The sequence below is a fragment of the Glandiceps talaboti genome, chromosome 4 (assembly GCF_964340395.1).
Source record: "Glandiceps talaboti chromosome 4, keGlaTala1.1, whole genome shotgun sequence".
Taxonomy (NCBI): Eukaryota; Metazoa; Hemichordata; class Enteropneusta; family Spengelidae; genus Glandiceps; species Glandiceps talaboti.
Window position 1 is genome coordinate 876,703 of NC_135552.1, and position 25,662 is coordinate 902,364.

The following is a 25,662-nucleotide window of genomic DNA, read 5'->3' on the forward strand; positions in this document are numbered from 1 at the left end:
TACATTATGTATTACTAAATCACTGGGTTCAATCATTTCTATAATAGTATACATTATGTATTACTAAATCACTGGGATCAATCATTTCTATAAAAGTATACATTATGTATTACTAAATCACTGGGATCAATCATTTCTATAAAAGTATACATTATGTATTACTAAATCACTGGGATCAATCATTTCTATAATACTAAACATTATGTATTACTAAATCACTGGGATCAATCATTCCTATAAAAGTATACATTATGTATTACTAAATCACTGGGATCAATCATTTCTATAATACTAAACATTATGTATTACTAAATCACTGGGATCAATCATTCCTATAAAAGTATACATTATGTATTACTAAATCACTGGGATCAATCATTTCTATAAAAGTATACATTATGTATTACTAAATCACTGGGATCAATCATTTCTATAAAAGTATACATTATGTATTACTAAATCACTGGGATCAATCATTTCTATAAAAGTAAACATTATGTATTACTAAATCACTGGGATCAATCATTTCTATAAAAGTAAACATTATGTATTACTAAATCACTGGGATCAATCATTTCTATTAAAGTATACATTATGTATTACTAAATCACTGGGTTAAAAGTATACATTATGTATTACTAAATCACTGGGATCAATCATTTCTATAATAGTATACATTATGTATTACTAAATCACTGGGATCAATCATTTCTATAATAGTATACATTATGTATTACTAAATCACTGGGATCAATCATTTCTATAAAAGTATACATTATGTATTACTAAATCACTGGGATCAATCATTTCTATAAAAGTATACATTATGTATTACTAAATCACTGGGATCAATCATTTCTATAAAAGTATACATCAATCAATCATTTCTATAAAAGTATACATTATGTATTACTAAATCACTGGGATCAATCATTTCTATAATACTAAACATTATGTATTACTAAATCACTGGGATCAATCATTTCTATAATAGTAAACATTATGTATTACTAAATCACTGGGATCAATCATTTCTATAATAGTATACATTATGTATTACTAAATCACTGGGATCAATCATTTCTATAATAGTAAACATTATGTATTACTAAATCACTGGGATCAATCATTTCTATAATAGTATACATTATGTATTACTAAATCACTGGGATCAATCATTTCTATAAAAGTATACATTATGTATTACTAAATCACTGGGATCAATCATTTCTATAAAAGTATACATTATGTATTACTAAATCACTGGGTTCAATCATTTCTATAATAGTATACATTATGTATTACTAAATCACTGGGATCAATCATTTCTATAAAAGTATACATTATGTATTACTAAATCACTGGGATCAATCATTTCTATAAAAGTATACATTATGTATTACTAAATCACTGGGATCAATCATTTCTATAATACTAAACATTATGTATTACTAAATCACTGGGATCAATCATTCCTATAAAAGTATACATTATGTATTACTAAATCACTGGGATCAATCATTTCTATAATACTAAACATTATGTATTACTAAATCACTGGGATCAATCATTCCTATAAAAGTATACATTATGTATTACTAAATCACTGGGATCAATCATTTCTATAAAAGTATACATTATGTATTACTAAATCACTGGGATCAATCATTTCTATAAAAGTATACATTATGTATTACTAAATCACTGGGATCAATCATTTCTATAAAAGTAAACATTATGTATTACTAAATCACTGGGATCAATCATTTCTATAAAAGTAAACATTATGTATTACTAAATCACTGGGATCAATCATTTCTATTAAAGTATACATTATGTATTACTAAATCACTGGGTTAAAAGTATACATTATGTATTACTAAATCACTGGGATCAATCATTTCTATAATAGTATACATTATGTATTACTAAATCACTGGGATCAATCATTTCTATAATAGTATACATTATGTATTACTAAATCACTGGGATCAATCATTTCTATAAAAGTATACATTATGTATTACTAAATCACTGGGATCAATCATTTCTATAAAAGTATACATTATGTATTACTAAATCACTGGGATCAATCATTTCTATAAAAGTATACATTATGTATTACTAAATCACTGGGATCAATCATTTCTATAAAAGTATACATTATGTATTACTAAATCACTGGGATCAATCATTTCTATAAAAGTATACATTATGTATTACTAAATCACTGGGATCAATCATTTCTATAAAAGTATACATTATGTATTACTAAATCACTGGGATCAATCATTTCTATAAAAGTATACATTATGTATTACTAAATCACTGGGATCAATCATTTCTATAATAGTATACATTATGTATTACTAAATCACTGGGATCAATCATTTCTATAAAAGTAAACATTATGTATTACTAAATCACTGGGATCAATCATTTCTATAATAGTATACATTATGTATTACTAAATCACTGGGATCAATCATTTCTATTAAAGTAAACATTATGTATTACTAAATCACTGGGATCAATCATTGCTATAATAGTATACATTATGTATTACTAAATCACTGGGATCAATCATTTCTATAAAAGTATACATTATGTATTACTAAATCACTGGGATCAATCATTTCTATAAAAGTAAACATTATGTATTACTAAATCACTGGGATCAATCATTCCTATAATAGTATACATTATGTATTACTAAATCACTGGGATCAATCATTTCTATAATAGTATACATTATGTATTACTAAATCACTGGGATCAATCATTGCTATAATAGTATACATTATGTATTACTAAATCACTGGGATCAATCATTTCTATAATACTAAACATTATGTATTACTAAATCACTGGGATCAATCATTTCTATAAAAGTAAACATTATGTATTACTAAATCACTGGGATCAATCATTTCTATAATAGTATACATTATGTATTACTAAATCACTGGGATCAATCATTTCTATAAAAGTAAACATGTATTACTAAATCACTGGGATCAATCATTTCTATAAAAGTATACATTATGTATTACTAAATCACTGGGATCAATCATTTCTATAAAAGTATACATTATGTATTACTAAATCACTGGGATCAATCATTCCTATAAAAGTGTACATAATGTATTACTAAATCACTGGGATCAATCATTTCTATAAAAGTATACATTATGTATTACTAAATCACTGGGATCAATCATTTCTATAAAAGTATACATTATGTATTACTAAATCACTGGGATCAATCATTTCTATTAAAGTAAACATTATGTATTACTAAATCACTGGGATCAATCATTTCTATAATAGTATACATTATGTATTACTAAATCACTGGGATCAATCATTTCTATAAAAGTATACATTATGTATTACTAAATCACTGGGTTCAATCATTTCTATAAAAGTATACATTATGTATTACTAAATCACTGGGTTCAATCATTTCTATAAAAGTATACATTATGTATTACTAAATCACTGGGATCAATCATTTCTATAAAAGTATACATTATGTATTACTAAATCACTGGGTTCAATCATTTCTATAAAAGTATACATTATGTATTACTAAATCACTGGGTTCAATCATTTCTATAAAAGTATACATTATGTATTACTAAATCACTGGGATCAATCATTTCTATAAAAGTATACATTATGTATTACTAAATCACTGGGATCAATCATTTCTATAAAAGTAAACATTATGTATTACTAAATCACTGGGATCAATCATTCCTATAAAAGTATACATTATGTATTACTAAATCACTGGGATCAATCATTTCTATAAAAGTATACATTATGTATTACTAAATCACTGGGATCAATCATTTCTATAATAGTATACATTATGTATTACTAAATCACTGGGTTCAATCATTTCTATAAAAGTAAACATTATGTATTACTAAATCACTGGGATCAATCATTTCTATAAAAGTATACATTATGTATTACTAAATCACTGGGATCAATCATTTCTATAATACTAAACATTATGTATTACTAAATCACTGGGATCAATCATTTCTATAAAAGTATACATTATGTATTACTAAATCACTGGGATGAATCATTTCTATAAAAGTATACATTATGTATTACTAAATCACTGGGATGAATCATTTCTATAAAAGTATACATTATGTATTACTAAATCACTGGGATCAATCATTTCTATAAAAGTATACATTATGTATTACTAAATCACTGGGATCAATCATTCCTATAAAAGTATACATTATGTATTACTAAATCACTGGGATCAATCATTTCTATAATAGTATACATTATGTATTACTAAATCACTGGGATCAATCATTTCTATAATACTAAACATTATGTATTACTAAATCACTGGGATCAATCATTCCTATAAAAGTAAACATTATGTATTACTAAATCACTGGGATCAATCATTTCTATAAAAGTATACATTATGTATTACTAAATCATTGGGATCAATCATTTCTATAAAAGTATACATTATGTATTACTAAATCACTGGGTTCAATCATTTCTATAAAAGTATACATTATGTATTACTAAATCACTGGGATCAATCATTTCTATAAAAGTATACATTATGTATTACTAAATCACTGGGTTCAATCATTTCTATAAAAGTATACATTATGTATTACTAAATCACTGGGATCAATCATTTCTATAATACTAAACATTATGTATTACTAAATCACTGGGATCAATCATTCCTATAAAAGTATACATTATGTATTACTAAATCACTGGGATCAATCATTTCTATAATAGTATACATTATGTATTACTAAATCACTGGGATCAATCATTTCTATAAAAGTATACATTATGTATTACTAAATCACTGGGATCAATCATTTCTATAATAGTAAACATTATGTATTACTAAATCACTGGGATCAATCATTTCTATAATAGTATACATTATGTATTACTAAATCACTGGGATCAATCATTTCTATAAAAGTATACATTATGTATTACTAAATCACTGGGATCAATCATTTCTATAAAAGTATACATTATGTATTACTAAATCACTGGGATCAATCATTTCTATAAAAGTATACATTATGTATTACTAAATCACTGGGATCAATCATTTCTATAAAAGTATACATTATGTATTACTAAATCACTGGGATCAATCATTTCTATAAAAGTATACATTATGTATTACTAAATCACTGGGATCAATCATTTCTATAATAGTATACATTATGTATTACTAAATCACTGGGATCAATCATTTCTATAAAAGTAAACATTATGTATTACTAAATCACTGGGATCAATCATTTCTATAATACTAAACATTATGTATTACTAAATCACTGGGATCAATCATTTCTATAATAGTATACATTATGTATTACTAAATCACTGGGATCAATCATTTCTATAAAAGTATACATTATGTATTACTAAATCACTGGGATCAATCATTCCTATAAAAGTAAACATTATGTATTACTAAATCACTGGGATCAATCATTTCTATAAAAGTATACATTATGTATTACTAAATCATTGGGATCAATCATTTCTATAAAAGTATACATTATGTATTACTAAATCACTGGGTTCAATCATTTCTATAAAAGTATACATTATGTATTACTAAATCACTGGGATCAATCATTTCTATAAAAGTATACATTATGTATTACTAAATCACTGGGTTCAATCATTTCTATAAAAGTATACATTATGTATTACTAAATCACTGGGATCAATCATTTCTATAAAAGTATACATTATGTATTACTAAATCACTGGGATCAATCATTTCTATAAAAGTATACATTATGTATTACTAAATCACTGGGATCAATCATTTCTATAATAGTATACATTATGTATTACTAAATCACTGGGTTCAATCATTTCTATAATAGTATACATTATGTATTACTAAATCACTGGGATCAATCATTTCTATAAAAGTATACATTATGTATTACTAAATCACTGGGATCAATCATTTCTATTAAAGTAAACATTATGTATTACTAAATCACTGGGTTCAATCATTTCTATAATAGTATACATTATGTATTACTAAATCACTGGGTTCAATCATTTCTATAATAGTATACATTATGTATTACTAAATCACTGGGATCAATCATTTCTATAAAAGTAAACATGTATTACTAAATCACTGGGATCAATCATTTCTATAAAAGTATACATTATGTATTACTAAATCACTGGGATCAATCATTTCTATAAAAGTATACATTATGTATTACTAAATCACTGGGATCAATCATTCCTATAAAAGTGTACATAATGTATTACTAAATCACTGGGATCAATCATTTCTATAAAAGTATACATTATGTATTACTAAATCACTGGGATCAATCATTTCTATAAAAGTATACATTATGTATTACTAAATCACTGGGATCAATCATTTCTATAATAGTAAACATTATGTATTACTAAATCACTGGGATCAATCATTTCTATAATAGTAAACATTATGTATTACTAAATCACTGGGATCAATCATTTCTATAATAGTATACATTATGTATTACTAAATCACTGGGATCAATCATTTCTATAATACTAAACATTATGTATTACTAAATCACTGGGATCAATCATTTCTATAAAAGTATACATTATGTATTACTAAATCACTGGGTTCAATCATTTCTATAAAAGTATACATTATGTATTACTAAATCACTGGGATCAATCATTTCTATAATACTAAACATTATGTATTACTAAATCACTGGGATCAATCATTCCTATAAAAGTATACATTATGTATTACTAAATCACTGGGTTCAATCATTTCTATAAAAGTATACATTATGTATTACTAAATCACTGGGATCAATCATTTCTATAAAAGTATACATTATGTATTACTAAATCACTGGGATCAATCATTCCTATAAAAGTATACATTATGTATTACTAAATCACTGGGATCAATCATTTCTATAAAAGTATACATTATGTATTACTAAATCACTGGGATCAATCATTTCTATAAAAGTATACATTATGTATTACTAAATCACTGGGATCAATCATTTCTATAATATTAAACATTATGTATTACTAAATCACTGGGATCAATCATTCCTATAAAAGTATACATTATGTATTACTAAATCACTGGGATCAATCATTTCTATAATAGTATACATTATGTATTACTAAATCACTGGGATCAATCATTTCTATAAAAGTATACATTATGTATTACTAAATCACTGGGATCAATCATTTCTATAATAGTAAACATTATGTATTACTAAATCACTGGGATCAATCATTTCTATAATAGTATACATTATGTATTACTAAATCACTGGGATCAATCATTTCTATAAAAGTATACATTATGTATTACTAAATCACTGGGATCAATCATTTCTATAAAAGTATACATTATGTATTACTAAATCACTGGGATCAATCATTTCTATAAAAGTATACATTATGTATTACTAAATCACTGGGATCAATCATTTCTATAAAAGTATACATTATGTATTACTAAATCACTGGGATCAATCATTTCTATAAAAGTATACATTATGTATTACTAAATCACTGGGATCAATCATTTCTATAATAGTATACATTATGTATTACTAAATCACTGGGATCAATCATTTCTATAAAAGTATACATTATGTATTACTAAATCACTGGGATCAATCATTTCTATTAAAGTAAACATTATGTATTACTAAATCACTGGGATCAATCATTTCTATAAAAGTATACATTATGTATTACTAAATCACTGGGATCAATCATTTCTATAAAAGTATACATTATGTATTACTAAATCACTGGGATCAATCATTTCTATAAAAGTATACATTATGTATTACTAAATCACTGGGATCAATCATTTCTATAATAGTATACATTATGTATTACTAAATCACTGGGATCAATCATTTCTATAAAAGTAAACATTATGTATTACTAAATCACTGGGATCAATCATTTCTATAATACTAAACATTATGTATTACTAAATCACTGGGATCAATCATTCCTATAAAAGTAAACATTATGTATTACTAAATCACTGGGATCAATCATTTCTATAAAAGTATACATTATGTATTACTAAATCATTGGGATCAATCATTTCTATAAAAGTATACATTATGTATTACTAAATCACTGGGTTCAATCATTTCTATAAAAGTATACATTATGTATTACTAAATCACTGGGATCAATCATTTCTATAAAAGTATACATTATGTATTACTAAATCACTGGGTTCAATCATTTCTATAAAAGTATACATTATGTATTACTAAATCACTGGGATCAATCATTTCTATAAAAGTATACATTATGTATTACTAAATCACTGGGATCAATCATTTCTATAAAAGTATACATTATGTATTACTAAATCACTGGGATCAATCATTTCTATAATAGTATACATTATGTATTACTAAATCACTGGGATCAATCATTTCTATAAAAGTAAACATTATGTATTACTAAATCACTGGGATCAATCATTTCTATAATAGTAAACATTATGTATTACTAAATCACTGGGATCAATCATTTCTATAATAGTATACATTATGTATTACTAAATCACTGGGATCAATCATTTCTATAAAAGTAAACATGTATTACTAAATCACTGGGATCAATCATTTCTATAAAAGTATACATTATGTATTACTAAATCACTGGGATCAATCATTTCTATAAAAGTATACATTATGTATTACTAAATCACTGGGATCAATCATTCCTATAAAAGTGTACATAATGTATTACTAAATCACTGGGATCAATCATTTCTATAAAAGTATACATTATGTATTACTAAATCACTGGGATCAATCATTTCTATAAAAGTATACATTATGTATTACTAAATCACTGGGATCAATCATTTCTATTAAAGTAAACATTATGTATTACTAAATCACTGGGATCAATCATTTCTATAAAAGTATACATAATGTATTACTAAATCACTGGGATCAATCATTTCTATAAAAGTATACATTATGTATTACTAAATCACTGGGATCAATCATTTCTATAAAAGTATACATTATGTATTACTAAATCACTGGGATCAATCATTTCTATTAAAGTATACATTATGTATTACTAAATCACTGGGATCAATCATTTCTATAATAGTAAACATTATGTATTACTAAATCACTGGGATCAATCATTTCTATAATAGTAAACATTATGTATTACTAAATCACTGGGATCAATCATTTCTATAATAGTAAACATTATGTATTACTAAATCACTGGGATCAATCATTTCTATAATAGTAAACATTATGTATTACTAAATCACTGGGATCAATCATTTCTATAATAGTATACATTATGTATTACTAAATCACTGGGATCAATCATTTCTATAATACTAAACATTATGTATTACTAAATCACTGGGATCAATCATTTCTATAAAAGTATACATTATGTATTACTAAATCACTGGGTTCAATCATTTCTATAAAAGTATACATTATGTATTACTAAATCACTGGGATCAATCATTTCTATAATACTAAACATTATGTATTACTAAATCACTGGGATCAATCATTCCTATAAAAGTATACATTATGTATTACTAAATCACTGGGTTCAATCATTTCTATAAAAGTATACATTATGTATTACTAAATCACTGGGATCAATCATTTCTATAATAGTAAACATTATGTATTACTAAATCACTGGGATCAATCATTTCTATAATAGTATACATTATGTATTACTAAATCACTGGGATCAATCATTTCTATAAAAGTATACATTATGTATTACTAAATCACTGGGATCAATCATTTCTATAAAAGTATACATTATGTATTACTAAATCACTGGGATCAATCATTTCTATAAAAGTATACATTATGTATTACTAAATCACTGGGATCAATCATTTCTATAATAGTATACATTATGTATTACTAAATCACTGGGATCAATCATTTCTATAAAAGTATACATTATGTATTACTAAATCACTGGGATCAATCATTTCTATAAAAGTATACATTATGTATTACTAAATCATTGGGATCAATCATTTCTATTAAAGTAAACATTATGTATTACTAAATCACTGGGATCAATCATTTCTATAAAAGTATACATTATGTATTACTAAATCACTGGGATCAATCATTTCTATAATAGTATACATTATGTATTACTAAATCACTGGGATCAATCATTTCTATAAGAGTATACATTATGTATTACTAAATCACTGGGTTCAATCATTTCTATAATAGTATACATTATGTATTACTAAATCACTGGGATCAATCATTTCTATAATAGTATACATGTATTACTAAATCACTGGGATCAATCATTTCTATAAAAGTATACATTATGTATTACTAAATCACTGGGATCAATCATTTCTATAAAAGTATACATTATGTATTACTAAATCACTGGGATCAATCATTTCTATAAAAGTATACATTATGTATTACTAAATCACTGGGATCAATCATTTCTATAAAAGTATACATTATGTATTACTAAATCACTGGGATCAATCATTTCTATAAAAGTATACATTATGTATTACTAAATCACTGGGATCAATCATTTCTATAAAAGTATACATTATGTATTACTAAATCACTGGGATCAATCATTTCTATAAAAGTATACATTATGTATTACTAAATCACTGGGTTCAATCATTTCTATAATAGTATACATTATGTATTACTAAATCACTGGGATCAATCATTTCTATAAAAGTATACATTATGTATTACTAAATCACTGGGATCAATCATTTCTATAATAGTATACATTATGTATTACTAAATCACTGGGATCAATCATTTCTATAAAAGTATACATTATGTATTACTAAATCACTGGGATCAATCATTTCTATAAAAGTATACATCAATCAATCATTTCTATAAAAGTATACATTATGTATTACTAAATCACTGGGATCAATCATTTCTATAAAAGTAAACATTATGTATTACTAAATCACTGGGATCAATCATTTCTATAAAAGTATACATTATGTATTACTAAATCACTGGGATCAATCTTTCCTATAAAAGTATACATTATGTATTACTAAATCACTGGGATCAATCATTTCTATAAAAGTATACATTATGTATTACTAAATCACTGGGATCAATCATTTCTATTAAAGTATACATTATGTATTACTAAATCACTGGGATCAATCATTTCTATAAAAGTATACATTATGTATTACTAAATCACTGGGATCAATCATTTCTATAATAGTAAACATTATGTATTACTAAATCACTGGGATCAATCATTTCTATAAAAGTATACATTATGTATTACTAAATCACTGGGATCAATCATTCCTATAATAGTATACATTATGTATTACTAAATCACTGGGATCAATCATTTCTATAAAAGTATACATTATGTATTACTAAATCACTGGGTTCAATCATTTCTATAAAAGTAAACATTATGTATTACTAAATCACTGGGATCAATCATTTCTATAATAGTATACATTATGTATTACTAAATCACTGGGATCAATCATTTCTATAAAAGTATACATTATGTATTACTAAATCACTGGGATCAATCATTTCTATAAAAGTAAACATTATGTATTACTAAATCATTGGGATCAATCATTTCTATAATAGTATACATTATGTATTACTAAATCACTGGGATCAATCATTTCTATAAAAGTATACATTATGTATTACTAAATCACTGGGATCAATCATTTCTATAAAAGTAAACATTATGTATTACTAAATCACTGGGATCAATCATTTCTATAAAAGTAAACATTATGTATTACTAAATCACTGGGATCAATCATTTCTATAAAAGTATACATTATGTATTACTAAATCACTGGGATCAATCATTTCTATAAAAGTATACATTATGTATTACTAAATCATTGGGATCAATCATTTCTATAATACTAAACATTATGTATTACTAAATCACTGGGATCAATCATTTCTATAAAAGTAAACATTATGTATTACTAAATCACTGGGATCAATCATTCCTATAATAGTATACATTATGTATTACTAAATCACTGGGATCAATCATTTCTATAAAAGTATACATTATGTATTACTAAATCATTGGGATCAATCATTTCTATAATAGTAAACATTATGTATTACTAAATCACTGGGATCAATCATTTCTATAAAAGTATACATTATGTATTACTAAATCACTGGGATCAATCATTTCTATAAAAGTATACATTATGTATTACTAAATCACTGGGATCAATCATTTCTATAATAGTATACATTATGTATTACTAAATCACTGGGATCAATCATTTCTATAAAAGTATACATTATGTATTACTAAATCACTGGGATCAATCATTTCTATAAAAGTATACATCAATCAATCATTTCTATAAAAGTATACATTATGTATTACTAAATCACTGGGATCAATCATTTCTATAAAAGTATACATTATGTATTACTAAATCACTGGGATCAATCATTTCTATCAAAGTAGATAGATTTTCTGTAGATAGATTTGCATCATCATACAACACAAAATGCAGTGTGTTTAATTCAAGATTTTGGTGCCTAACTCTTGTGCAATGGATGCCTTCACTCAAAATTTGGGCAATGACATAAACTGGTTGCTTTCGCCTACTTATCTCATAGGGAGGACAATTAGACATTTGCAACTTTGTTTAGGTAAAGGTGCTGATCATTGAAAATAAAAGATTAGTTGATGGAGAACAATTCTTCACAGGGCAGCATATAGTTCCATACAATTGTCATGGATGACACTTGCAAACATACTTCTAGATGCAATTGTCATGGACGGATTATACTGCCAAGCATTTCATTTGTTGTTGTTATGGTAATCGACTAGATGTGTACAGGTCAGAGAATGACCACGTCCATTGTTGTTGTTCACACTAGATTGACACGGGTTATTTTCTGTACAAGTGGCATCAATTTCTTATTCATTGAAGCCAAGGAAATCGTCATTACTGGACTCTGCTTCAAAAATCTCTAAGACTAAGAGTAAGACATGTTTCACTTGTTCAAAATCACGTAAAATTGGCCATGAATTCACTGAGGTAATCAAAGAGTCAAACCTTCACCTTTGATGTCATTGCTATTATCACTCGATAAATAACAGTCTCCGTAGTCTACTTTTTTCTACTATAATTTCAATTTTCTATTGGGAAATTTGTTTTGGATTGGCCATCAAACTTCCAAGCCTCACATCACGGCGGCCATATTGCATATCAATAGAAAGCTCTATAAAAACACTACATCATTAAACTTTAGCACAGTGCCCTCAACGATATAGTACATGTATGACGATGACAAGGCCCTGAACAGTGGAGTCATGATGGGTGAATGGTTAGTGTGACCGGCTTGGAATCTACAGGTTGCAGGTTCGAGCCCCGTCGCTGCCTGCTGTTTGTTTCTGAGTGGCTAAAGTCCTTGGGCAAGATTTGAACCACGACTGTGCCTCAGTCAACCCAGCTGTATAACTGGGGACCTGGTAGGATGTAGGTTGCAATGTGAAGGCTTTAATCCTATGCGCTTAAATGGCTGCAATGGATTGTATGCTCCCTGGGGAGTTGAGGAAGACTAAAGGGCCGTTGTGCTGTTCTGATCTGAGCCAGGGGTAATAATTGTAAAGCGCTTTGAGCACGGAGTGGGAAAGCGCTATATAAGAAACCAACATTATTATTATTATAACAGAAATGGTGCTGAGGTCAAAGGTTAGGTACCACTGAACCTGATATATCAGGTATCTGCCTCTAAAGGATTAAGAGGATGTTTGGGCCTTATGACACAAAGAAATGCATGTACTTCATAGATAATTGTCTGTGTTTTGGGCTTTCATGTGTATCATGAATACAAGTTCTCTTTACTTTGAACTCATTCGACCTATACTTATGGCGCCCTCAAACACACTTTGATCCTATTTAGATTCTTTTGTTTTACTATTACGTAACATATTTATTAAGATAACTTAATAGGCTTCTTGTCAAAATCAACATGCCAGGCATTACCGGTAATCACATTTGATGCCGTGTAGCCACTCATCCTGCTGTTCAGCAACGTGCATATTCATGAGTTTGGACAGAATATTCATGAGGAAATAATGTAGACAATGGTGTTCTGTCTATTGTTCTAGACAAGCTCCCCAGAAATGTTGCTATAATAGCAAAGTAATGTAAACATGGGAAGGTTGCTATTTTTAGATGTTTGTTTTGTAACAGTAAAACATTTTACTGTCTCTGGCAAAAAATAGTTTCAACTGGAAATTGTATTTACCAGTTCTCATGCTTTTTACCCTTCAAGTTGTTTCTGTTGAGTTGTTTTCATTCACACATTGATTTTGATTGTCGCACTATGACATTGATGAACACGTTGACGGCAACGGCTGCGGCTTTCACATGCATGTTTCAACTATCACTTGAAGTTGAAAACATCTACAAATCTGTTTGGATTACAAAACTATTGCTGAATAATTATTTCAGGCGATCGAAATTTTTGGTCATGTTAATAGAAGGATTGAATCAACATCAGTCGAATGATCAACTTGTTGTGAGTGCTGAAATAAACATTCGCAATACCACGCTATCTACGACAATTTAGTCCAAGTTTAGAGGTCACGCACGTCAAACATGTGACATCCCATTGGTAATTTCCGGATTTACATTCATAATAGTTTCACGTAACACACCAACATGGCCAAATTTAGAACCTTCGCGTAGGGGATGTTGGCAAAGTCCTCTCTACATGTAGTCTATTCAAATCAATTATCATGAAGGTCCTTTAAAAGTTGCCACTACGATCGAAAGATCGGCTTATCAGGTACCCACTTTGTTAACTTTCGTTGACAAGATCACATGTCATTGTGGAGAGCAGTGTTGTTTATATTTGTGTACGATGAATCTCCTCATGTCTAAACAGCTATCCTGTCTAGAATTTGACACTAGGTAATCCTAAAAGGTAAAGCTATATCGGATGTTCTAAAAACTGAGAGTTGCAGGTACAAGTAAATGAGGTAATGTCTACAATAAGTGTAGTGCCTTGCTTGGGCTGTAGGCTTATCAATCATCCTATCGCAAGATGGTTGACATGTGCGTTCGTCACATACCATCATTTATAGTTGTGATATGACGCAACAAACGGGAAACAAGCGACCTATCGCTCAGAATAGCTCCGCTGTTCTTTTTAATTTAATTTTTTATTTTGGTAACATGTAGAAGTGGTTCAGTTCTTCAGCTCTTCACTATGCAGTTTTGTTTTAGCGATGTAATAAAGTGGTTAGTGGTTTCATATGATGTCTCACTATAAAACACATTTTACACAGAAAGTTGGTAATGTATTGTACTTTTATACCATAGTCACCATTTTATAAAAAAAAAAATCTACTGTTATGAAAAATTACACAAAATCTCAGAAAAATAATGACTGGGAAATGCACACAAGAAAAAGAAAAAAAGAGGATTTGGAGGTTGGCTATAGATAATTCCAGTGTCTTACAGCTTTAACCCTGGAAAATTTTAATGATGAATGAAATAAACTAGGGATCTAAAATAATTTTGAGGCAATTCGAATTTCAATTTTCTAACAAAAGTCAACAACATTCAACTTGTACTAGTTGTAGAAGACATAACATCGTCTGATATTTTAATTTACGGAGTTTCTTGTGACCGGCGCCTGTCAGCAGACTCGGCCAATTTTTGTTCATCATTCCATTGTATTTAAACCTTGTACTTGACATTTCGCAATATTTATAATTCTCAACAAATTACCTCAACATGCCTCACCTCGCTCGTACTGAAAGCAGTCCCGGTATGATCACTGACTAGTCGTGCTTGCATTCGGAGTAATCCAGGACTCGATTCTGACAATTGTCCCTACTATTTGTTTAGAGTCAAGTCAGCAATATAGACTTGTGCACCGCCTGTCGTATGTAAGCAGGGCTAACCACTGGCATAACCAGAGGAACCTTTTCGGATTTACATGTAAAACGAGGAAAGATACGAAAAACATAATGCAAAGTCAGAAGCCAAATTAAAGTTGTAATTATTTTAATTATTTTTACCTGCCAAATATTTGCATTTTGGAAATGGCAAGACACGTTCATGTCGTTTAACTTTACATGTAAACTGTCGGCCAATAAACAAAGTTTGGTCGATTCACAGTCGGCAGTGAGACTGCTCTTGCATAACTTCAACCGCATGCCAAGGCATGCCTTCCTTACGCGAGTTGTCTTCATTCTGGCTCACTGTCACTCCAAATTGCACGACAATATAGAATTAATCACAAGATACAGTTTATCTGAAAACATCAAACTTTTATAGTGGGTCTGAAGTGTGATTTTAGTGAGTACCAAGAACTCCTGTGTTCTTGCTGTGGAAAATCGCCCGGATGTCAAACGAGGTCATCTTCAGCTTCCGGGTCAAATCAGTCATTTTCTACTGAAAATTCTTGAACAGTCCGGACCGTTACACAACGATCCTACTAAATTTACTTGCCATGGTTATTTAAAACACATAAAAATCCACCTTTTTGTGAAATTTGTAAACATTCCGGTCCGTATTGAGGAAACTATGAGCATGGAGGGTTATACTTCCATGCTATGAGCGAAAAACTGGGTCGAAATTTCAGGGCCTAAAGTATGCGTCCCGAATTCGTCGGAAAATCGGTATTCCTAAATGTAATGCCAAAATTTATTTTGCAGGCACGAAAGAAGAGATATCAGTTGAGATTTAGGCATTTTCAGTATCTAAAATGGGGAACTCTAGTGAAAGTTACGGCGAGTTGAAAATACCGAAAAATACGGCCCGTGAGCAGCCATTCAAAGTCTCGCTATCTGGAGCATATGAGGATAGATTGTATGCAAATGAGGGTATTGCGGACTGGCTGATTATGTAGAAGGGGTGCAAAATTTAGATTTAAAGTTTACAACCCTGTTTCGAACAAACACTTGTCATTTGGGCGCACAATGCGTAGAATTATGACTATAGCACACATTACATTGCTTGTTTGATGTCAATAGCGTCTTTTGAAAAGTGGCAGTTTACTTAAAGTCTCATGGACTGATTTCCAATATGGCGTCGGCCATTATGCTCATTAACATATTCATTTTTTCTTTAAATTACAAAAAAAATCATAAAAAATAGAAAAGAAGATGTGCTGACTTGAAATTAACAAATCTGAGTAAGCTACCCCTGCGCATCAACACACCAGATATCAAAGCAATCTGACAAGTAGTATTCTAGGAGATGATGAAAACATCATTTTTTGAAAAAAAATCATAAAAAATTGAAAATGGCACAGATCAAATTGGCATGAACAAATCTGAATAGCCTCCCCACAGGGAACATGCACACCAAATATCGAAGAATTCTGATGAAAATATAAAAAGTTGACGGACACCAATGATTCACCTACTCTATACCTCAATACTCACCTATACCTAAAGCTACGCTTTCAGCTTTCGCTGACAGCGGAGCTAAAAAGTATCTTGAATTCAGGAACTTCTGTTTAGGTGTTGGTGAATAATAAAATCATGTTTTCATAGCATTCAAGTGGTTGTTGTTGTCATTCATTTATTGTACATCACTCCCTGGCTAGGTGCGTTACTTGGCCATACGGTTATTTTAGAACAACATGCATCTCTCTCCGTGTATGCCGGCAAAGTTTCTGACTGTCATTTTTTCAAGACAAGAAAAATAGCATTGCCTCTTTTGATTCCATTTTAGTAAGAATTAAAAATCCTTATAGCGATTTTGACGCACGCAAAAGGAAATGAACTCTTACCACCACCACCCCCACCACCCCCTAAAATGAAAGAATTACGTTTGTCGTGAGTCAGTTTTAAAATGACACGGCAACGTCTGCAGAAAGATGGAAACAGTGAAAGCTTGTAGTGGTTCAACTGCGTTTTCGCAGCTTTATAGACAACCCCGTAATAAATTAGTACAGTATATACTTGCATGGATACATGTTCCTTTCACTCGACAAAAGTCATGTAAATTGTCTTCATAACTGATCATGAGGTTGGATTCATTGATAGTAAGACAACATCATATTCTATGAAAAAGACTTGTTATCCTAACTACACGTGTACATGTTATGTTGAGTTTGTAATCGTGAGTGTTGCATATGTTTTGTATACAATAAACAATGCATTGCATCCAAAATGCACAGGTAAAGGAGTTCCGACAGCTACAGAACAAAAATGAAATGTGTCTTTGCTCTTTGTTACAATATAGATTGAAGGTTGCCACTTGTGACCTTTCAATAAACCTGTCAAAATATTGAAATGGTGACACACTTTCACTTGTCAATGTCGGCAATGCCATTCAAATTCAATGCTTTGTCGATGCCGGACTTCGTGGATTGTATTCTTAGAACGATGTAAAGTCTGACATTCCCATAATCTAGTCGGCGATTTTTTTCCCATGACATTTCAAGACTTTCAACGTCAATTGAAAATATGTTCACCCATTGGTACATGCTTGGTTCTTCCTGTGGGTTATACTTCCATGGTCCGTGGGATCAATACCGCATGTAAACAAATCAATGTGTGACAATTTCAGAACGCAAAGTAGATTGTTCTTATAACCAATATAACCTTGCCACGTGAACATTCATCACCCACTTTTTACATGTTAAAATGTAAATGGTGACAGTGAAGGGGATTTGTTTCCGTACATTTTGTTCTGAACACGTAATGTTTTTAAGGTCACTATATTACGACCTATTACGTCAAAAAACGCCACAATGATGGGAACAAAGGAAGGTGAACTCATTATCTATTGTCTGTTATTCATGAAGTAGAACACCTAATTGTCACACGATTTCCGTCATGAAGGGTCGCTACGCGGAGTTACAGGGCGGCAAACATCGCTACCAGTCACTATGGGCACTACTGATTTTGACAGGAAGCCTTAGTAGAGACAAAAGCCTTTTAACTTAAACACGGACCATTTCACGCTCGATCGAAGCAGGACTTAGAGCCCCAGCGATGTAAGTTACTTTCTGTTTATCATATAATCCCTATTACTGATGAATGTGATGAATGTACAAGAAGAAGACTTATCCAGTATTTATCACCTTTTATGTGATTTTAGTCCAAGTTTCTCACATGAAGTCCACCTTCAAGGTATTGTATTGACTTTGTGTTTCCTATGTATTTCTTATACAGTTTCACCACTTCTTGAATTAAACCAGTCTAATCTAACGCACTCGGGGTTGGTTATTTCTTGGAGTGGTTGACACTTAGCGGGTACATAAAAAGAACTTGGACCCCATGATAATGTGCCCCAAGTATTTTCACTTGTATTTCAAATTCTATTGCACGTATGATGAGAAAGTGTGGTTTTACTATTGTGAATTAGTGATGATTTTTTACGTATTGGTAAATCTTATGAGGAGTGTTTAAAAGCACAACACTGTTCAATCCTCCTTTTACATTACCCATGCTTTTATATTAGCTGGTCTAAGGTAAATGGACCCTTACAAACTATTACATTTCTTGGTATTGAACTTGACTCTGTTGCCATGGAAGTTAGACTTCCTCAAGATAAGTTAGTTAAACTTAAATCAGAGCTCCATGTTGCTTTTACCAAACATAAACTTTCTAAGGGGTCTATCTTGTCTTTCATATAACAGCCTCGATTGCATCAGATCCGACAGATTGATCCAGATGCCAGCAGATAGCTCTAGACACCGGCAGATAACCCTACACGCCATGATAACAGAGCAGGAAGGGACTAGGAGACAACTATTACAAATGGATGTTTGTTCTATGCCATAGTTTGTGATATAATTTTATTGGGATAAACACCATGAGGACTACATGTACTTACACAAATTCTATGATAGTGAAATTTCCCCAATTGGTGCTTATTTTCATTGCTGCAATACTCACATGTACAACGTATTCACATATGGAGGTCAAAACCTGACAACTTTTTGTGTTTATTTGATGATGGAAATTTAGCACACTGTCACTATAGTACTTAGTAAGTGAAAGTAGGATTGAAACACCATAATGATCATGTTTCTATGTGATAAACTCACTTGGATCTCATATATCCTAGTGTACAAACAAAGTTACAAGTAAATTGTATCTGGTGGTCTGAGATCGTATCTTGCTATATAAGATTTTGGCAACAGACAGGAAGGGTCAAATACAAGTCAAAATGTGTGAATATATAATTTTGTCAGTTAATATAATGTTGTAAACAATGAGCTGTTCAGTTTTGTCCTGATGTAAAAGCCACATTAATTTTAAATATATGAATCAAACATCTTGTCATAAAGGATACACATTGTTTTGATCATTCAGAAGTATTCTGTGGAAAGTCGCTGGTTGTGATTCAAAACTCATTATCAATTGTCTATTATTCATGAGCAAGAACACCTATTTATACCATAAATGCTACATCTGTGTGTAGGGCCATCTGCCAACATGTAGCCCCATCTGCCGGCATGTAAACCCATCTGCAGACATGTAGACCCATCTGCCGGTGTCTGGCACGATCGCAGCTGTTATGTGAATGCCAAGACCCCTAAACGACAATTACAATCCCTTGTGGGTGTTTTATCATTTTCATCTACTGTTGTGAAAGAGGGACGCACTTTTACTAGACTTCAAAAGCATCCCCATCACAAAATCGGGGTCAACAATAAGTTTCATAAGGATTTATTGTGGTAGATAAATTTTGCAGCCACCTTCAATGGTAAAGCTAAACTAATAAATTCAGAACCAATTGCACAATGCTGTTTACAAACTGACGTATCATTCTTTGGCTATGGAGCCTATTTCCAGGTGACTGGGTGGCATATATATGGAAAATTTCATAACTTATTGAGGCACTTGCTATTTTACCTTGAGGATGTCAGTCAAGGTTAATAGTCAGGGTAAGAAAAAGAAATCTCACCTGTCATAATATGGTTGTAGACACTTGAATGAAGTATCTGTGTATTCAACCTCTTGAGTTATGGTAAAAGACAATTTTGGGTTATTTGACCCTGAAAATATTGATGGTTATGGTAAAAGACAATTTTGGGTTATTTGACCCTGAAAATATTGATGGTTATGGTAAAAGACAATTTTGGGTTATTTGACCCTGAAAATATTGATGGTTATGGTAAAAGACAATTTTGGGTTATTTGACCATGAAAATATTGATGGTTAAGGTCTCAATAGAAGCCTATTAACAATTGAGTGGTGTCTAGTATGCATATCAAACTTTTGGAGATGAGACAAAACATGTACTTTTTAATTGATGTCTGAAATATGTCAGAATTGGATTGGTGACAGTATGCACAAAATGTCAAAATTAATGAGCAAATGTAAATTTGAGATGAAATTCAAGACCAGAAGTCTGTCAAACCTGTACGTTTACCTATAAATAACAATGTGTGTGGGTACACATTTAAATGATGTATAAAACTTATTATACATCATTTATAACTTATAAAAGTTATTGAAGAATGCACATGCCACTATGTTGGAGATGAAGGACAAGGTCAAAGCTCAGTGCCCAGCGTGAAAGCTTACCTTGATAAACGTAGGTGCAGACACATAAATGGTGTCCCTAGATACAATACTGGACAGGCTATAGAGTGATTTTTTACTTGACCTTGAAGATGGAGGTCAAGTTCAAAGATCAGAGTACAAAAAGAAAGCTCACCTGTGATAATATGGGTGTAAATACTTATAAATGATGTCTTTGTGTTGGACATGGATCATTTCTATAGCTCTCTTCAGGCTGTGCCATTGGGGCTAATAATACTGTACTTTAGACACACTACACTACATGTATTGACATAATTGTTTCTTGAGAAATCATTGATCAGGATAGAACTAGTATGACATTGTTTATTTTTTTTAATAAAGACTTATGGGTAATAAGGTTACTTAATTTGTAACAAATGAAGGAATCACAAATCATCTCTATACAATGAGGAGTATTTTGGAACTGGTAATAGAGGTGTCATATCAGTTTTCAGCTAATGCTATGACCAACAAGATGATGCATTTTAGTGTCACAGTGGTGCAGCCAAGATGAGTGTACATTTCGAAAATTACCAAGCCACATTTATCGCAAGCATATCTACATCAAATGATAAAGATCTATGCTCACCATCTGGTTGGTTCATTAAATCATTTAACAGTAATAATCCTGATCCACAAAGTTGTTTAGGTGATGAGTCTGCTGGTTTTCTTCTTGGCAATGACGCTCTACAAGGGAATAAAAAACAACTTTAATAGTCAATTTCACCAAAGTGTTGTATAGTTGGCCAACAAGTTAGAATCATTACAAGGTAAAATACCAACAAGCAGTGTTTGCAACCACTACACAATATCAACTGTTCAATCTTAATTCAACAAGCAGTCAAGCAGCGATGACTCAGAACCCCCCCCCCCCCCCCCCCCCCCCCCCGTGGATGTTTATAGAGAATTGCCACCAGTCACGGTAGTATGATGTATTAGATTATATGAACAAGTCATTGATAATGACATAGTCCCCGCTATAATTGGGTTTTAAGGAATTATCACTACTCTGATCATGCAACAACATTTGTGAACCTAAAACAAACAGACTTAGATATGTTGTGTGTGCTTGTTGGACATGGAATATGCCTCCAACGATAAAGGATTGATTGGGTATGGGGGATCATATCATGATGAAAATGGAGTCTGAGTTATGGCTTTGGACATGGAAAATTCACAAACAAAATGGCTGCCAGGCAGCTATATTGGATCGTATCACGACGAAAATGGATATGCACATGTATGTCATAGAACACTGTCCTAATACCAACTTTAAATGAGATATGTTCAAGCATGTCTGAGTTATGGCTTTGGACATGAAAATTCGCAAACAAAATGGCTGCCAGGCAGCCATATTGGATCGTATCACAACGAAAATGGATATACACATGTATGTCATAGAACACTGTCCTAATACCAACTTTGAATGAGATCTGTTCAAGCATGTCTGAGTTATGGCTTTGGACATGAAAATTCGCAAACAAAATGGCTGCTAGGCGGCCATATTGGATCGTATCATGACAACAATGAATATGCACATGTATGTCTTAGAACACTGTCCAAATACCAACTTTGAATGAGATCTGTTAAAGCACGTCTGAGTTATGGCTTTAGACAGGGAAAATTCGCAAACAAAATGGTTGCTAGGCGGCCATATTGGATCATATCATAAAACAAATTGACGTGCATATGATTGTATGCCATAGTATGTTGCCCCTGTACCAAGTTTGAAAAAAATCGGTCCAGGCATCTGCCAAGAAACAGCTGCGGACGGACGGATGGACGGACGCACGGACGGATGGACGGACGCACAGACGGACAGACGGAACCCAATCCATAAGTCCCCGTTCCGGACTTCGTCCGCGGGGACTAAATATAGCACCCATGGCATTGTAGCACAACTGTATAATTGATTAAATATTTGCATACATTTTTTTGAATGTTTATTTATTTGTCTATTAATCCCTGCTGCTATCTTTGCAATGTAAGTGATCATTTGGCTGTTGAAATGGGTGTGGTCTTGTTGCTAGGCACGTTTACATGACATTTTTTGAATGTTTATTCAATTTTCCATTAATGCATATCATTATCTATGCAATATACCTGATTATTTGGCTGTTGCTATGGGCATGGTCCTGTTGCTAGCGCATTTACATTCATTTCTTGAATGTTTATTCAATACAGCGTATGCCGGTTATCAGAAAAGATAAACGGCATCATGGTTTGGCCACTAGGGGTGCTGTTTTAGAACCAGAAGTGTGGGCCAGAATAGTTGACCATTGTCCTACAGAAATGGCTGACACTTTCCATGCTGTCCCCACTGTAATATTTCATTATTGACTAACAATAATGCCACTAGATCAGAAACCTGTCGCTAACCAGTGTGTTACTGTCACTGCAAGAATTTGTAACTTTCATGGGCAAATCGGCAAAACATGAGTTATCCGATAGTTTGAAATGTTGATTGACAGAAGTTATAGTATGTGTTGATGTATCATTTGATTGTGATATGACTGAAGTTACGGTACGTGTTGATGTATCATTTGAATGTGATATGACTGAAGTTATAGTATGTGTTGATGTATCATTTGATTGTGATATGACTGAAGTTATGGTATGTGTTGATGTATCATTTGATTGTTATATGACTGAAGTTGTGGTATGTGTTGATGTATCATTTGATTGTTATATGACTGAAGTTGTGGTATGTGTTGATGTATCATTTGATTGTGATATGACTGAATGTGGTATGTGTTGATGTATCATTTGATTGTTATATGACTGAAGTTGTGTATATTTCTTTAATACCAGTTAGTATGTTAATTTAAAAGTAATTATGTTGTATGAGAACATTACTTTATAAATTACGTTGTGGAAATAAAGACCATGTAAATCATACTTTCTGTTTAATATCGATGTATTCATACCATGCACACAGATAAATACAAAGTTTTCCAATGTTTCCAAGCCAAGATTGACGTAGAGTAGATCGGCTTTTCTCATTTTCGATGAGGTAATTTTCCTCTCCTTTGAGAACGTGCAGAGTTCTTTTTGAGTTTTATGCACATTGTGTTCACATTTTCGTGCTGCATTGCCATACTATTAGCAGTCATAACGAAAATTCTGGCCCTCACTTTGTCAAATATGGTGTGCCCTCTTACGACGCTTACCTGCTAAATGACCAGACATTCAATAATCGGAATACACTGTATTGTCTATTAATCACTTGATATCTTTGCAATATACATGATCATTAGGCTGTTACTATGGGCGTGGTCTTGTTGTTACTAGGTACATTTGTATACATTTTTTGTTGGTTTACTCATTTGCCCACCTGATGACGTTATTTGACCAAAATACACTGCCATTTGGTTGTTGCTACAGGTGTGGTCATTGTTGCTAGGGCCAAAATGTTTACATAAAATCTGCAGAATAACACTTCTAGTAACATCTCACCAAGTTTTAGTCTCAATGACAAAGTACTTAATATCAAGATTTAAGTTTTTGACCAAAATTTACACTTTTTATAATTTGCATATCACTCATGAGATCATTACATGCTTGAAATTTCTTCATCTATACCCCCAGATGCATCCCCATCAAATTTCAGTCCAATCTGCTCAGTAGTTTTGGAATTTATGATTTTTGACCAAAAAGACACCTAATTTGCATATCACTAATGGAATTATTATGTCATGAACAAATCTAAATTAACATGCCCCTAAGAACATTCCCACCAAATTTCAGGCCAATCTGCCCAGTAGTTTTGGAGGTAAGTTTTTTGACCAAAAATCACATTTTTTTACCCAAAACACACGCCTCTATAGCATGAATGAACCTGTTTCAATCATAGACAGTGTCTATGATTTAATTCAGCTGTGCTAAAAACAGGTTTCCAAGCAACCTCAAACAGAGGTTAATGTTGATGCCATTGACATTGATATGTGAAGTAGCCCATAAAAGATTGAATGATTTCATGACTTCAATAAAACAATCATTTCTAAGTTGAGCTAAAGC

At 31.0% G+C, this 25,662-nt stretch overlaps 1 protein-coding gene across 2 annotated transcripts in view; it reads right to left on the reverse strand.

Annotated features, from left to right (window-relative positions):
- The window catches only part of LOC144434653 (oxysterol-binding protein-related protein 11-like), a 161,504-nt gene that overhangs the window by 54,244 nt on the left and 81,598 nt on the right, over nt 1-25,662 (reverse strand). For both annotated transcript variants that reach the window (XM_078123157.1, XM_078123158.1), the window contains one exon: nt 22,235-22,332. In XM_078123157.1, coding sequence (XP_077979283.1) covers nt 22,235-22,332 — 98 coding nt within the window. The remainder of the gene's footprint in view (nt 1-22,234; nt 22,333-25,662) is intronic.